The following is a 13055-nucleotide window of genomic DNA, read 5'->3' on the forward strand; positions in this document are numbered from 1 at the left end:
TCAACGGAAAAGTTTAAGTCATCCTTCTGTGGGTCCAAGTTCAGAATATACCTCTTTTGAATCGTAATAATGTGAACACCAGCAGGCTACTGCCAGCTTGGTGAGGTTAAAGTTTGAAACATCATTTTGAGGTTGCACACACTGCAGGCGAGAGGAACAAAAATACTGATTGCTTGCCTAGACTGCCCTGAGGGCAGGAAGATGTGGAAAATGAGAACAAAAAGAATGATGGTGAAGATGTGGAATGTACTGCAGCATGTATTTGTTGGCCGAGTAAAGAGTGTCTGTGTTCAAAAGTGGAGAAAGACATTGGATGAAGATTCTATTTTTCATTGAAAGTGATTCATTTCATGAGGAAATAATGGTCAAAAGAATAACGATTTGTTGCGTGAACTGCAGACAAATAGTAAAGTTCATACACTCAGAGATGAGCCATGAAGTACATTTAGGTGTGATATCGAAAAACAAACGACTGACAATCCAATATTGGTAGCCTGCCATCGACAGGGATGTGGAAAAATTCATTAGAAAGAGTTACCAGATGTTTGCAAAATGATAAAAGACGGATATACAGAGTTCTGCTTATGAAAGAAGTGGGTTTTCCTAACAGAGTGCGGACCAATGAATGTAATGAATTTTTAGGTCTGTTTCAAATGCATCCTGTGCATCAGAAATTTGCCATTGTGCTTGAAGACTACATGTCAAATTGGTTGGTAGTAAGTTTTGTACGTGTCAGAGAGGGTTTTCTGTGTAAGTTGGTATCGGATAATGGTGTACAATTTGTCTTGAGGGAGATGAAGCAGTATTTGGATGGAACTGGTATCAAGATAAACTGTGCTTGTCGTCATCACCCACAGAGTAATGGCCAAGCAGAGAGGATGAACAGATTGGTCAATCAGGGGTTTTTTCGGGGTGGGTATCACGGTGGAAAATGCTCTCAGGGCTATGCTTTTAGCTTATCACAACACACTGTACTGCACCATTTTGTGCTGAGGCAGAAACTTGCATGATTTGAACTTCGTAATGTGCACTGAATTGTCTAAAGAGGGGCTAAGATACAATAACAATATAAAGAAGGTAGAAGGATAAATTGGCCTTCAAAAGATGCATGTGACATTGTAGAGCTATTGTTCGCCCAGACATGATCACAAAGCCAATAATCGTATACAATCATAGTACTCTGGAATTACTGGGGGAATCAAATGCCAGATTTTCCCAGCAATTCCACATATCTCAGAGCAATCACCATTAACTTCACCCACCCTCCAGCAGAGTTTCTTTCATCGCTGATTTTGCTGACTTGGAGGAAAAAGTGAGGGACTTGTATTAGGAGACATAATGGCAGACATAGCTGAGGCCTTATAATGGGGCCCATATCAGATCAAATAAACATAAGAAAATGTATCACCCTATCCTGTATATTGTAATACAACTAACCCAGCTTGCTATTCATACCACCTTCTGTGCACATAACCTTAATCACTACACTTAATCTTGAAACTCCCTTGACCTTGTACGTTTTTCTACATGTACCTACACACTACAGAAAAAAGACAATTTCTTATCGAATGCTCTGGGGTGCCGTGGACCATGTCCTATTCATTCCATCACTACAGAACTGACTTCCAGATCACCTTTCTTCTTCCCACTGCTGTCCTCCCCTTCTAAGCGGCAGACCTTAACTGACCCAGAATTCCTCTTATATTCTGAACACTCAAACATCACAAAGACCCAGGCCAATCTTTAGAGTGCTTGAATTTACACTAGCAAAAATAAAGGACAATGTCACTCTCGGTAAATAACACCTCACTTTCATAGGACACTTAGGAGACGATGAGTGGCGCGGTGCTCAGATTGAAAGTGCAGATTCTACAACAATCCCTCTGAGGTCCTGAGCCCGGAATGGGGAGTCTCATGCACGGACCAGAATTCAGGTCATTTTTCATGTTCAGAGTCACAATTCTTAGCCTATCACTGAACGGGAAGGAGAAACACCTCTGCGAAAATAAAGGAGATACTAGGTACATAACCGCTCCTGGCGTACACAAGGCCCCCCCAAAAGATACCACTCCACACAACTCAGATTTGCCCCCCTGCAGGTCTTACTAAAAATCAGGAAACATCCACTTTGGAGATATATTATGATACATTCCTTCAGAACTGGACCATTTACTCGCCATTCTGCATGTTCATTCAGTACGAACCAAATACCTGGGATGGCTTTGAGCAGCAATCCATCTGCGTCTGTATTTCCTTTCTCCTTTGGGTCTCTAGCGATAGCTCCATCCGTTTCAGGAGCATTCTGTGGCAGGAATGATGAGGATCCAGATGGGCCCTGCGCATCAGCACATGTTGGTTGTAGGTCAGAGTTCTCATCTCGATACTCATGATGCAGTGGTTCTTGCTTGTAGTTATGATCGTAGTCCTCAGGACTCAGTGGGGTTAGCTTATAGCTGAGATCTGGATTGAGTGCCTCAAAGTGCATTGATTCTATCTTACAGTTCTGATGTGGTTCATGTGCATCAGAGAGCATCTGCTGCAGACATGTGTTGAGCTGCATACTCTGGGCCTCTCGAAATGCTGGTTTTCTGCAGACGTTTTGCTGTTGACCCTCACCATCAAACCACAACAACTCTTGTTTTAGGAGTTGAGTTGGTCCCTCCCCATCAGGGAGCATTGGTTGTCTGCAGTGATTTCGCTGTGGCTCACGTCCCTTGTGAAACAGTGGCTGCAGGCAGATGTTCTGTTGTGGGTCCCAACTATCTACATACAATGGTTCTTTCTTCACGTGCTCCCATTGTTTGTGTTCCTCTGGTTCTAGTTGTATGTACTGGTCTTGCTGTTGTTCCTGCCCACCATCAAACCTTGGTAGAAGACGAAGGCTTGGCTCACCTGGGATGACTTGAACACTCGAAGGTGAGCACCTGGACACAGTACAGTCCTGCTGTGGTCCAAGGCCATCCGGAGACAGAGGTTGGAGGCACTGGCTCTGCTTTGATTCATGCCCATGAGGAGACATAGATTGTAGACACTTATTCGGCTGTGGATCACGACCAGGTGGAGATGTCGATTGAAGGCATTGGTTCACCTCCTTGGCCCTGACTGAAAGATTGACCGGACGGGACCTGCTGAGAGAACAATCTCTAACCACCACTGGACTGCCCATCTCCAAAGACACCCCCCCATTTTCAAGGTAATCTAGACCCTTTGCTATCCAGATTTGCTCCATAAGCCCAGCGACTCTTGACGGCACGTCCTCCAAGGTATTCTGCAATTTGTCCAGTTTGGCTTCCAACTGCTCTAGCAAAGATAAAAGGATTACGTGAGGCAGGTTCCCCGATATAGGTTCCATCTCACAGTCCCTCTGAGCATCAGTTTGGGATCTTGAAGACGACACATTATGGATACAAGAAGAAGGGAGTGCGGCTCTTATGAGTTCAGGTGAACACTGCACTTCTCCTTTTTGTCTTTTCTCCATTCTGAAATTCTGATGTTCAAGTCCTCAAGTGTCTGTGAAGGGGAAGAAAATAGAAAAAGACAACACATTATCACAGGACAATTAGGTCAAAATACTCATTCCTGTTTCACCACCCACACGTTGTTTAAGCTTTAAATAAAAAATTATTCAGTCCCGTTAATGGCTCGAAAGAACTAAATTGTCTCAAGAGCTGGAGAGGATCTACCCTGCTCAAGGTCTGGCTGTCCTCGAGGACATCAGGAGTTACCCTGCTACACATCTAAACCCCGCTCATTGCTGCCCTTACGTGATATGGTGAGATTTCCTGCAGGTCTGCTCTGCCCTACCAGAGCTGATCTGTTAAGCTTCAAAATGTATCAGTATGACCTCATCAAACCTAACCCTATAATTTAACTGACTTATTAAGTTTTTGTAATTCTTTATTTTTTTTAAATGAAAATTTGGTAAGCATTACCATAATAGATATTCCCTATGAAATTGAGCCTTGAGGAATAATAGATTTAAATTCCCAGATAAAAATACAAATTTGCTGGTCAGGAATTGAGCTACCTAGGTCACGTAATCTCTGCTGAGGGATCTGCCCCAAAGATGAATCAATTAAAGCCACACAGGAAATACCTAGACCCATAAAGAAAGAAGAGGCACTCGCGTTTTTGATGAGAAACATTCTATTCTCAGTTTGTACCTAATTTACTAGTGCCATGTGAGCCCTGCTGAGGAAGGGTGCAGACTATGTGTGGAGTAGGGAATGCGAGAAGAATTTGCAGATGTTAAGGAGAGTCTTGTGAATGCTCACAGTCTGCATAGTTTTGCTCCATTGTGTTGTTACGAACGCCAAAGACAAGGGCCTCGGAGTGGAACTGAAACAGCGGCATGATCGGAAAAAAAGTAATTATTTCCTTTGGATCTAGGGCTTTGCCGGAGACTGAATGAAGACATTCCACTACTGAGAAGGAGGCCTTGGCCATGTTTTGGGCTATCAAAATAAACATTCTTGTGGACTGTAGGAAACTGTAAGTAGAGGATGTTGGAGCCAATCGATTCAGCTGCTACAAGGTGCTTGCTCTCTAACGTCAAATAAGGGACAATCTCCTTCAGGCTTTTAACGTGATACATGCACAATGACACAACTGACAGAACTTGCCAGACCGAGAAAGAACTGTTGATCTTTACTTTTAAGCTCTACACATTTTGAGCAAACAGTGGAAGAGGGCCCATCTCCGAAGGCTAGTAGGCATCAAGCCATTAGTCATTATGGCCATTAACAAGCAGAACTTCTGTCTTCTCCGCGTTTCACTTTAGTTTATTGCAACCCAGCCACTGATATAGGACAGGCATTGTTTGGTGGAATGTGAGGCGAGGGGAGCGTTAACTGTCTAAACACAGCAAGATGTGGGTGTCGTCAGAACACATAAATGCTCTAACACAGTTCTCAAGTAAAGCTTCAGCAAGCAGGATTACATAGCTGGTGAACAAATGAGATTGAGGACCCACGAGTCACTCTGAAATTGCATGCAATGTGTTGGACGAAAAGTTGCCCAATCTGGTGATACATGTTTAGCCTGTAAAGAATCATATGAACCTCTGTAAGGCCTAGCACCCGATGCCCAAAGCCTCAACGTGGTTCACCAAGATGGAGTACTCAACTGTGGGAGGACAGCAGAGAGATCTAATGAGAACAAAGCGTTGGCTCCTGCTCCCATTCCAGCTCATCCAAAATAGGGAGAAGCACGGTCTCTGTATTGTGTGGAGAATAGGGAGAAGCACGGTCTCTGTATTGTGTGATGGCCAAAATCATGCCCTAGTGTCCTTGAGAGAGTGGTTTTGCTACAAACTTTTCCACCAGCTAAGAGCAAAAGATACGATATCGGTAATAATTTTTTTTAAACCAAGGAATCTGCTCCTGGCTTCCAGAACAGGGGGTTCGCTGTTGTGTCTTTTAGAGCGGCAGGAACCATACCATTAACAACCAAGTGGGGAGTAATGGCAGAGGTCCTGGTCCAACTTAGAGATTTAGGGCCTTATTTATGAGGCTGTATGTCACTTTTACGCCGCCGGTGTGTCACTTTTTGTGACGCACCAGCAGTGTAAAAAATGTGCCTTGTTGCATCATATTTACTACGCCAGGTAGAATGTATGCAGGCGAGCGTTCTGACGCAAGACAGAGTCATAGAAGTGACTGTGAGAAGGGACCTGGCGGAACTCACTGTAGGGTTGGACTACGGGACCCGGACTGCCCTGCACGAACAGGACGCTGTCCTATGAGTCACGTCACACAGGAACCACGGACGGCGATCCATGTCTCTCCTCTCTTTCCACAGCGAGGTACAATGTCGAGAGGAGGAGCTACAGAGAATGGACGAGTAAAAACGGACGCGCACTACCTCCGGGTGTAAGAACAAGGGTTACTTTCGAACAGACCAACTGACGGCCCCTTTTCTCTTTTCCTCTCGGTACCTCCGGGTAAACCAACGCCACGGAGCCCTCATCGCCCCAGGAAATACATCATCTGGCAGAAGAGGGAGAAACAACTCTGAGTACCACGGCCAACCCTTTCAATCGTGAAGAGACAGTTGCTGAGGGAGGAATTGCGGAACCCATTGTGAAACCTAAGACTTTGATTCCTGATAATAAAGGTGCTGTTCGACAATATATTCAGCCTCCGCGTCTGTATATCCGACCTGCCCTCCCACAAGTGGTGTCAGAAGTGGGATCCAACGGAGACATGGAGGCTGCGCTCGCTAGAATAGCGGAACACCAGGAACATTTGGGCAAGGTGATGGAAAAATTTCTACATGTCATAGAAGAAGACCGCGAGAAGACACAGAAGGCCCTAACAGGACAGAGTCAATCACATGGAGCTGCTATGGACAAATTAGCTGAAATCCTGGGAAACCAAAGAGGACCCACTACACTTCCTTCTATGGTCATGAGGAAATACGTCAATGGAGAAGATCCTGATTTCTTTTTTACAAATTCTGAGCGTATAGCCACCGCTGCAGCTGATAAGTCCTCTCTTATCAGGGGATTTGCAGGCAGCATACCAGGCAGCCACTATACAAGGGACAGTGCCATACGCTGACATTAAACGGTGTATAATGGAAAGGTTGGGAGTGGATGACTAATCATACAGGATAAAATTACGCCAGATCAAAGAGGGACCCCAAGAAACACCCCGAGCTCTGTACTTTAGGGTAAAAGACATGACCGACCGTTGGTTGAAACCTGCTACAACAGATAAAGATGGTATCATGTCTAAAATCTACTTAGAACAGTATCTGACCTCCCTTCACCCACCAATCCAGAAGTGGGTCAGACAACAACCTCACTTGACTTTAGAAACCGCTGTAGAGATTGCTAGTGCCTACAACAGGGCACAGGAGATCCAAAAGGGTAGAGAGGATACTCAATGGAGAGCCACTGGTCCGGGAAACCATAGACCACCCCGCAATTCTGTTCCAAAAAAATCTGAACCTGTAACTCTCTTCCCGGGACCCGTTACACCCACACCAGTATTCCGACCACCGAATCCGGGACCCCAGTGCTTCCATTGTGGGGGGCTAGGACACATTGCTAAGTTTTGTCCACAAAAAGAGGAACCTATGGAGATAAGGATAGCCAGGAATTACTACTGTTCTACATCAGGAGAAACTCTACCCCCATATCACTGTGCAGTAAAGGTCAACGGGCAGCCCACATTGGCCTTAGCGGACACTGGGTGTCGACAGAGTGTAATTCGACCGCAGGATTTCCAACCAAGGGTTGTACCAATTGAGGAGATGGTTGCTATACGGTGTGTGCACGGAGATGTTAAACAATACCCGACCACGCAGGTTAAGATCCAACATGTTAATGATCCGGGAACATCCCTAAAAGTAGGCCTCATACCTAATCTGCCTGAAAAAGTCATCTTGGGAAATGATTATCCACATCTCTCTTAGATGCTAGCATATGATAGTCAAAAAGGTGAAGATTGGTGGGCTGAAGCTCCCTTTTCTAAAGAAGAAGAACCCGAGTGGCCAATGTCAAAACTTCGGAAAAGTCGAAAACAGAGAAGAACAGAAAAGAGGAAACCACCTACTGTACTTCCAGCTATACTTGAAGAGAACCCATGGGAAACAGACAGAGGTTTTCGTGCCACGCAAAGAGAAGATCCGGTACTACAGGAAGCTTGGACGAATGCCCTAGACCAGGAAGACCCCCTTCATGTAGGTCCCTATTTCCTTAAGAAAAATGGGTTGCTTTATAGGAAAGGAAGTCCTAACCAAACCCCACAGCTAATAATTCCTATGCCCATTCGTGAGAAAGTAATGTTTTTGTCTCATAGCCATCTATTAGGAGGACACTTTGGGCCCGAGAAAACAGAAAAACAGATCTTGGAGAGGTTTTATTGGCCTGGTATCTATCAACAAGTCAAAAGGTATTGCAGGGAATGTCCCATCTGTCAGAGACATAGCAGGTACATACCACCCCGTGCTCCTTTACGTCCACTTCCCGTAATAGAAGAACCTTTCAATAGGGTAGGCATGGACATTATAGGCCCCTTGTTGCCATCTAGGAGTGGGTGTAGATACGTACTTGTGCTGGTGGATTATGCTACACGCTTCCCGGAAGCTATAGCCCTACGTCGACCTGATGCTATCAATATCGCCAAAGCGATGATAACAGTATTTTCGAGAGTAGGGTTTCCAAAAGAAATACTGACTGACCAAGGAACCCCCTTTATATCCAAGGTCATGAAACAAGTTTGTACACAATTAGGCATACACCAAATCAGAACGGCAGCCTACCACCCTCAGACAGATGGGTTGGTGGAAAGGTACAATGCCACCCTTAAGACAACCCTGAAAAAACTATTAGAGCTAGAAACCAGGAAATGGGAGGACATGCTACCTTTGGCCCTATTTGCTATACGATGTAAAATACAAAAAAGTACTGGATACTCTCCTTTTGAGTTGTTATATGGACATCAACCACATACTTTTTTAGACATGGCTCAAGAGAAATGGGAGAGCGAACCAGACAATACCAAACCCTTGGTTGATTATGTTTCAACTCTTAAAACACATCTTGGGCAGATCCGGACTATTGTCCGTAGTAATCTGGAAGAAGCCCAGGCCGCTCAGAAAACCCAGTATGATAAAAAAGCGAAAGAGAGAAAGTTTGAGGTGGGAGACCTCGTTCTATTGACGATGGCCTCCTCTGACCACAAATTGCTTGGCCAATGGCAGGGTCCCTATAAAATCACAGAGAAGGTCACCTCAGTAACCTATCGAATAGAATTAGATGCAGCCAGGGGAACTTCACAAATTTATCATGTCAATTTGTTAAAAAAAATGGGAAGGACCTGTGCCTATCCTAACTGTACCAGCCGAGACCGAGACCCCCTTGTTTGCCCAGTGCATAGACATCGCTCTTCCTAGCCCTTTAAAAGAAGGGTTGACCCAAGGCCTTCTGCCCCTAGGTGAAGTGTTTTCCCTAACTCCAGGGAGAACCACCTTGGTGGAACATGCCATCAGAACCCCTGTAGGGAAAAGGGTGCGACTTCGGCCCTATCGTATACCACAGGCACGTCGTCACACCATACGTGAGGAAGTCCAAAAGATGTTAGAAATGGACATCATTGAACCCTCTTCTAGTGAGTGGAACTCACCTATTGTCCTGGTTCCAAAACCGGATGGCTCGGTCCGGTTCTGTATCGACTTCAGAGAAGTCAACAAACTGTCTGAATTTGATACCTATCCATTACCAAGGGTGGATGAGATGGTAGAGAAAATAGGGAGAGCTAAATACATCAGCACCCTGGACCTGTGTAAAGGGTACTGGCAAATCCCTTTACGTCCACAAGACAAAGAGAGAATAGCTTTTTCCACTCCTGATGGGTTATACCATTTCAAGGTTATGCCTTTTGGGTTACATGGTGCTCCAGCCACTTTTCAGAGAGCCATGAATAGCATTCTACGTCCCCATGAGAGGTATGCGAGTGCATACATTGATGACATAGTCATCTTTAGTGATACCTGGGACCAACACGTACACCACTTAAGACAAGTTATTGAAACGTTAGGACATCATGGTTTGAAAATTAACCCCTCAAAAAGTCACTTGGCAGCACAAACAATGCGGTATCTGGGATACTTACTGGGCGAAGGAATGATTAGGCCCCAAGATTCTGAACTGACAGCCATATCCCAAATACCCCTACCTAAGACAAAAAAAGACCTTAGGGCTTTTTTAGGCCTCCTGGGGTATTATCGGAGATTTATCCCTAATTTTTCTCAAATAGCATCCCCTCTCACCAATCTCCTGCAAAAAGCATCTAAAACAGAAGAATGTTTAAAGCATCCCACTCCAGACATCCTGAGAGCCTTTCACACCCTGAAAGGGTCACTCACGTCTGAGACAGTGTTAGCCAGTCCTGACTATTCCCTACCATTTGTCCTACAAACAGACGCATCGGACCAAGGGTTGGGGGCGGTGCTTTCTCAGGTATCCCGTCAAGGACAAGAACAGCCCATTAGTCATCAGTAGGAAATTGTTCCCAAGAGAAAAGAATTATGCAGTCATTGAGAAAGAGGCCTTGGCTGTAAAATGGGCTATCGAAACACTGAGATATTACTTGGAAGGAAGAGAATTCACCTTATTCACAGATCATGCACCCTTAGAATGGTTAGCCCGAAACAAGGGAAACAACGATCGAGTGTTGAGGTGGTTCCTGGCATTACAACCATATAGATTCCGCACACAACATCGGAAAGGGTCAGAACAAGGAAATGTAGACTTCCTGTCCAGATATCCACAAGAAAGAAACCCTAGTATCAAGACAGCAAGGGAAAGGGGATGTGAGAAGGGACCTGGCGGAACTCACTGTAGGGTTGGACTACGGGACCCAGACTGCCCTGCACGAACAGGACGCTGTCCTATGAGTCACGTCACACAGGAACCACGGACGGCGATCCATGTCTCTCCTCTCTTTCCACAGCGAGGGACAACGTCGAGAGGAGGAGCTACAGAGAATGGACGAGTAAAAACGGACGCCACACCGGAAGAGGGGTGACAGAACGTCAAGGAGGCGGAACCTGGGACGGACCACGCGGAAGACGCCGAATCTCGGAGCCGGGAGCCGGAGCTGAACGCCGAGAGTCAAGACAGCGATGCTGAGCGTGAGGAAGAGGCGGGGGAGGCCGAAGACCGCTGGACGGAGGAGTGGTGGTGTCCCCCGGAGGAGGCTGGAGAGCGTGCCGTTACGGCGGGGCCGGTGAGTAAACTGGTCCGGGGGAACGTTCTGGGATTGCTCTGTGTTACGGGTGGTGGGTGGTGGTGCGTATGTCGTGGGAGGAGGGTGGAATTGACTACGGGGAAAGAACTGCACATTCACAGGTTGTCAGAAAGCAGTGACTAAAAGCGGCACACTGGTTGTCTATCTTGGAAATAGTACTTTGGTCTACGGCTATTCCCTATCTACTACCTTATTTCCCTGGCTTCTCCAATCTCCTCCCTCTCACCAACCTTCACATCCCGAACCTTTGTGCACAACCTATCACCATTCCATCTGTCGCGCACTACCTCCGGGTGTAAGAACAAGGGTTACTTTCGAACAGACCAACTGACGGCCCCTTTTCTCTTTTCCTCTCGGTACCTCCGGGTAAACCAACGCCACGGAGCCCTCATCGCCCCTGGAAATACATCATCTGGCAGAAGAGGGAGAAACAACTCTGAGTACCACGGCCAACCCTTTCAATCGTGAAGAGACAGTTGCTGAGGGAGGAATTGCGGAACCCATTGTGAAACCTAAGACTTTGATTCCTGATAATAAAGGTGCTGTTCGACAATATATTCAGCCTCCGCGTCTGTATATCTGACCTGCCCTCCCACAGTGACGCAGTGAAATCTATAAGAATTCACTGCGCCACTTCTAGGACACAAATGCGTCAATTTCTTGACGCAGGCCCTTTCACATGGGGCTTGCCCCATGTGAAAGGACACATTGCTGGAGTTGCGTCACTTTTGGGACACACTCCAACAATGCGTCACTTTTGCGCCATACAGATCTGTCAGAAATACTGACGTATCTGTAACTCCTTGCGCCATGATGCGTCATACTGTAAATATGACGCATCATTGGTCTCGCAAGGAGGGCGCAGTGAAAAGTGATCCATCGCTGTTTTCACACAGCGGTGCGTCACTTTTCATAAATGAGGCCCTTAGTTGTTTGAAATTTGTTACAGGATTGATGTTGTTCAGCTAACCAGATCTAGCCACCTCAAAAGGAAGTGGCAGAAGCCTCAGGGAAGAAAGTGGAGAACTCCCTGTGTCAAATAATACTAGGTGCTGAAGTGGTCTCTACCAAGGGGAAGGTATGTGAATCAATCTCCTCCATTAAGGTTTTAATTTTGTTGTGTCACACAGTTGGTGCAACAGTGTGAGAGTGAATTATAAATTGAAAGTTTCTGTGAAGCTGACATCCAAAGGGACACGGATGAGTTGGATGACAATATGAAGTCATTGTAGAAGACAAACAAACAGATTCTCTGAGCTAGAGCAAAAACCCCGCCACATAACTTAGTTGGGGAAAATAAATATAATATTTCAGTGAAGGAGGAGGACTTGGAGTAGAGGACCATAATGAATAACATCAGGATCGAGGAGTATATATGCGCGAAGAAGGGGAAGACAAGTAAACATGTTAGAGAAATGTTGCATACAATCCTCGACTAGAGATGAAAAGGCTATGCAGGACTGAAAGTCCTGGGAATGACCAGGCTATGACACTATGAACGGCTGGAGACAACTACTTATCATGGGGAAAGGACCTTTTAATGGAACCCTAATAGAAAGAGCTGAGATTTCTTAGCTATTGTGCAGCAATGTTTCTATCCTATTAAGGACACAGATGTAAGGATTACGCATTTCTTTCTTTGTATTATCCAATGTGTCCCTTGCTCAGAAAAAAACAGCCCCTGCTTTCCACGTAAAACAGGCACAAGGCAAAGCACTTCCTCTTCCACTTCCTCTTTCGTGCAAAATCCCCTGTCCTTTGTCATTCCTCCACTGGTAATAATGTTGCTGATCAGGGCTTGAAAGGAAAACCCCTTGTGAGTTACGTCATTCGTTGAACCTGTGCCACCATAGAATCGCCCACATTGCTCAAAGTATTTCTTACAATCATCAATAGAATGGGAGCAGATTTGTCAAGATCGCTCAATACTAAAGAAAGGTACCTATCCTCAATGAGCTTCCATTCTCCTTCTTGAGTGGGTACAGTATTACTTTTACGTAGGGTTGGAAAATCCTTGCCTCCGTGATATTAATAGTGTTTAATTTTCTTTCATGACAGCTCGGATATATTGTTATGTTATGTTACCACAACTTGTAAAGCGCAACAGCTGCCCCAGCGAAGGGGCCTCCCAGTGCTGACAGCAGAGCAACTGACATGAAAGTGTGGAATTGAGGGAAGGGTGAGTTTTAATGGCCTTCCTGAATTCTAGATAGCTGTTAAGGTCGCGTATGTGAGCTGGAAGTGCATTCCAGAGGAGGGCCGCTCTGCTGTGAAAATAGCGTCCTCCAGCGCGGACTG

At 45.7% G+C, this 13055-nt stretch overlaps 1 protein-coding gene across 1 annotated transcript in view; it reads right to left on the minus strand.

Moving 5' to 3' along the window:
- LOC144802558 (uncharacterized) overlaps positions 1–13055 on the minus strand; it is a 90071-nt gene that overhangs the window by 57622 nt on the left and 19394 nt on the right. The window contains exon 2 of the mRNA XM_078671816.1: positions 2212–3510. Coding sequence (XP_078527942.1) covers positions 2212–3478 — 1267 coding nt within the window. The 5' untranslated portion in view covers positions 3479–3510. The remainder of the gene's footprint in view (positions 1–2211; positions 3511–13055) is intronic.

This window comes from Lissotriton helveticus, chromosome 1_2 (genome assembly GCF_964261635.1).
Source record: "Lissotriton helveticus chromosome 1_2, aLisHel1.1, whole genome shotgun sequence".
NCBI lineage: Eukaryota > Metazoa > Chordata > Amphibia > Caudata > Salamandridae > Lissotriton > Lissotriton helveticus.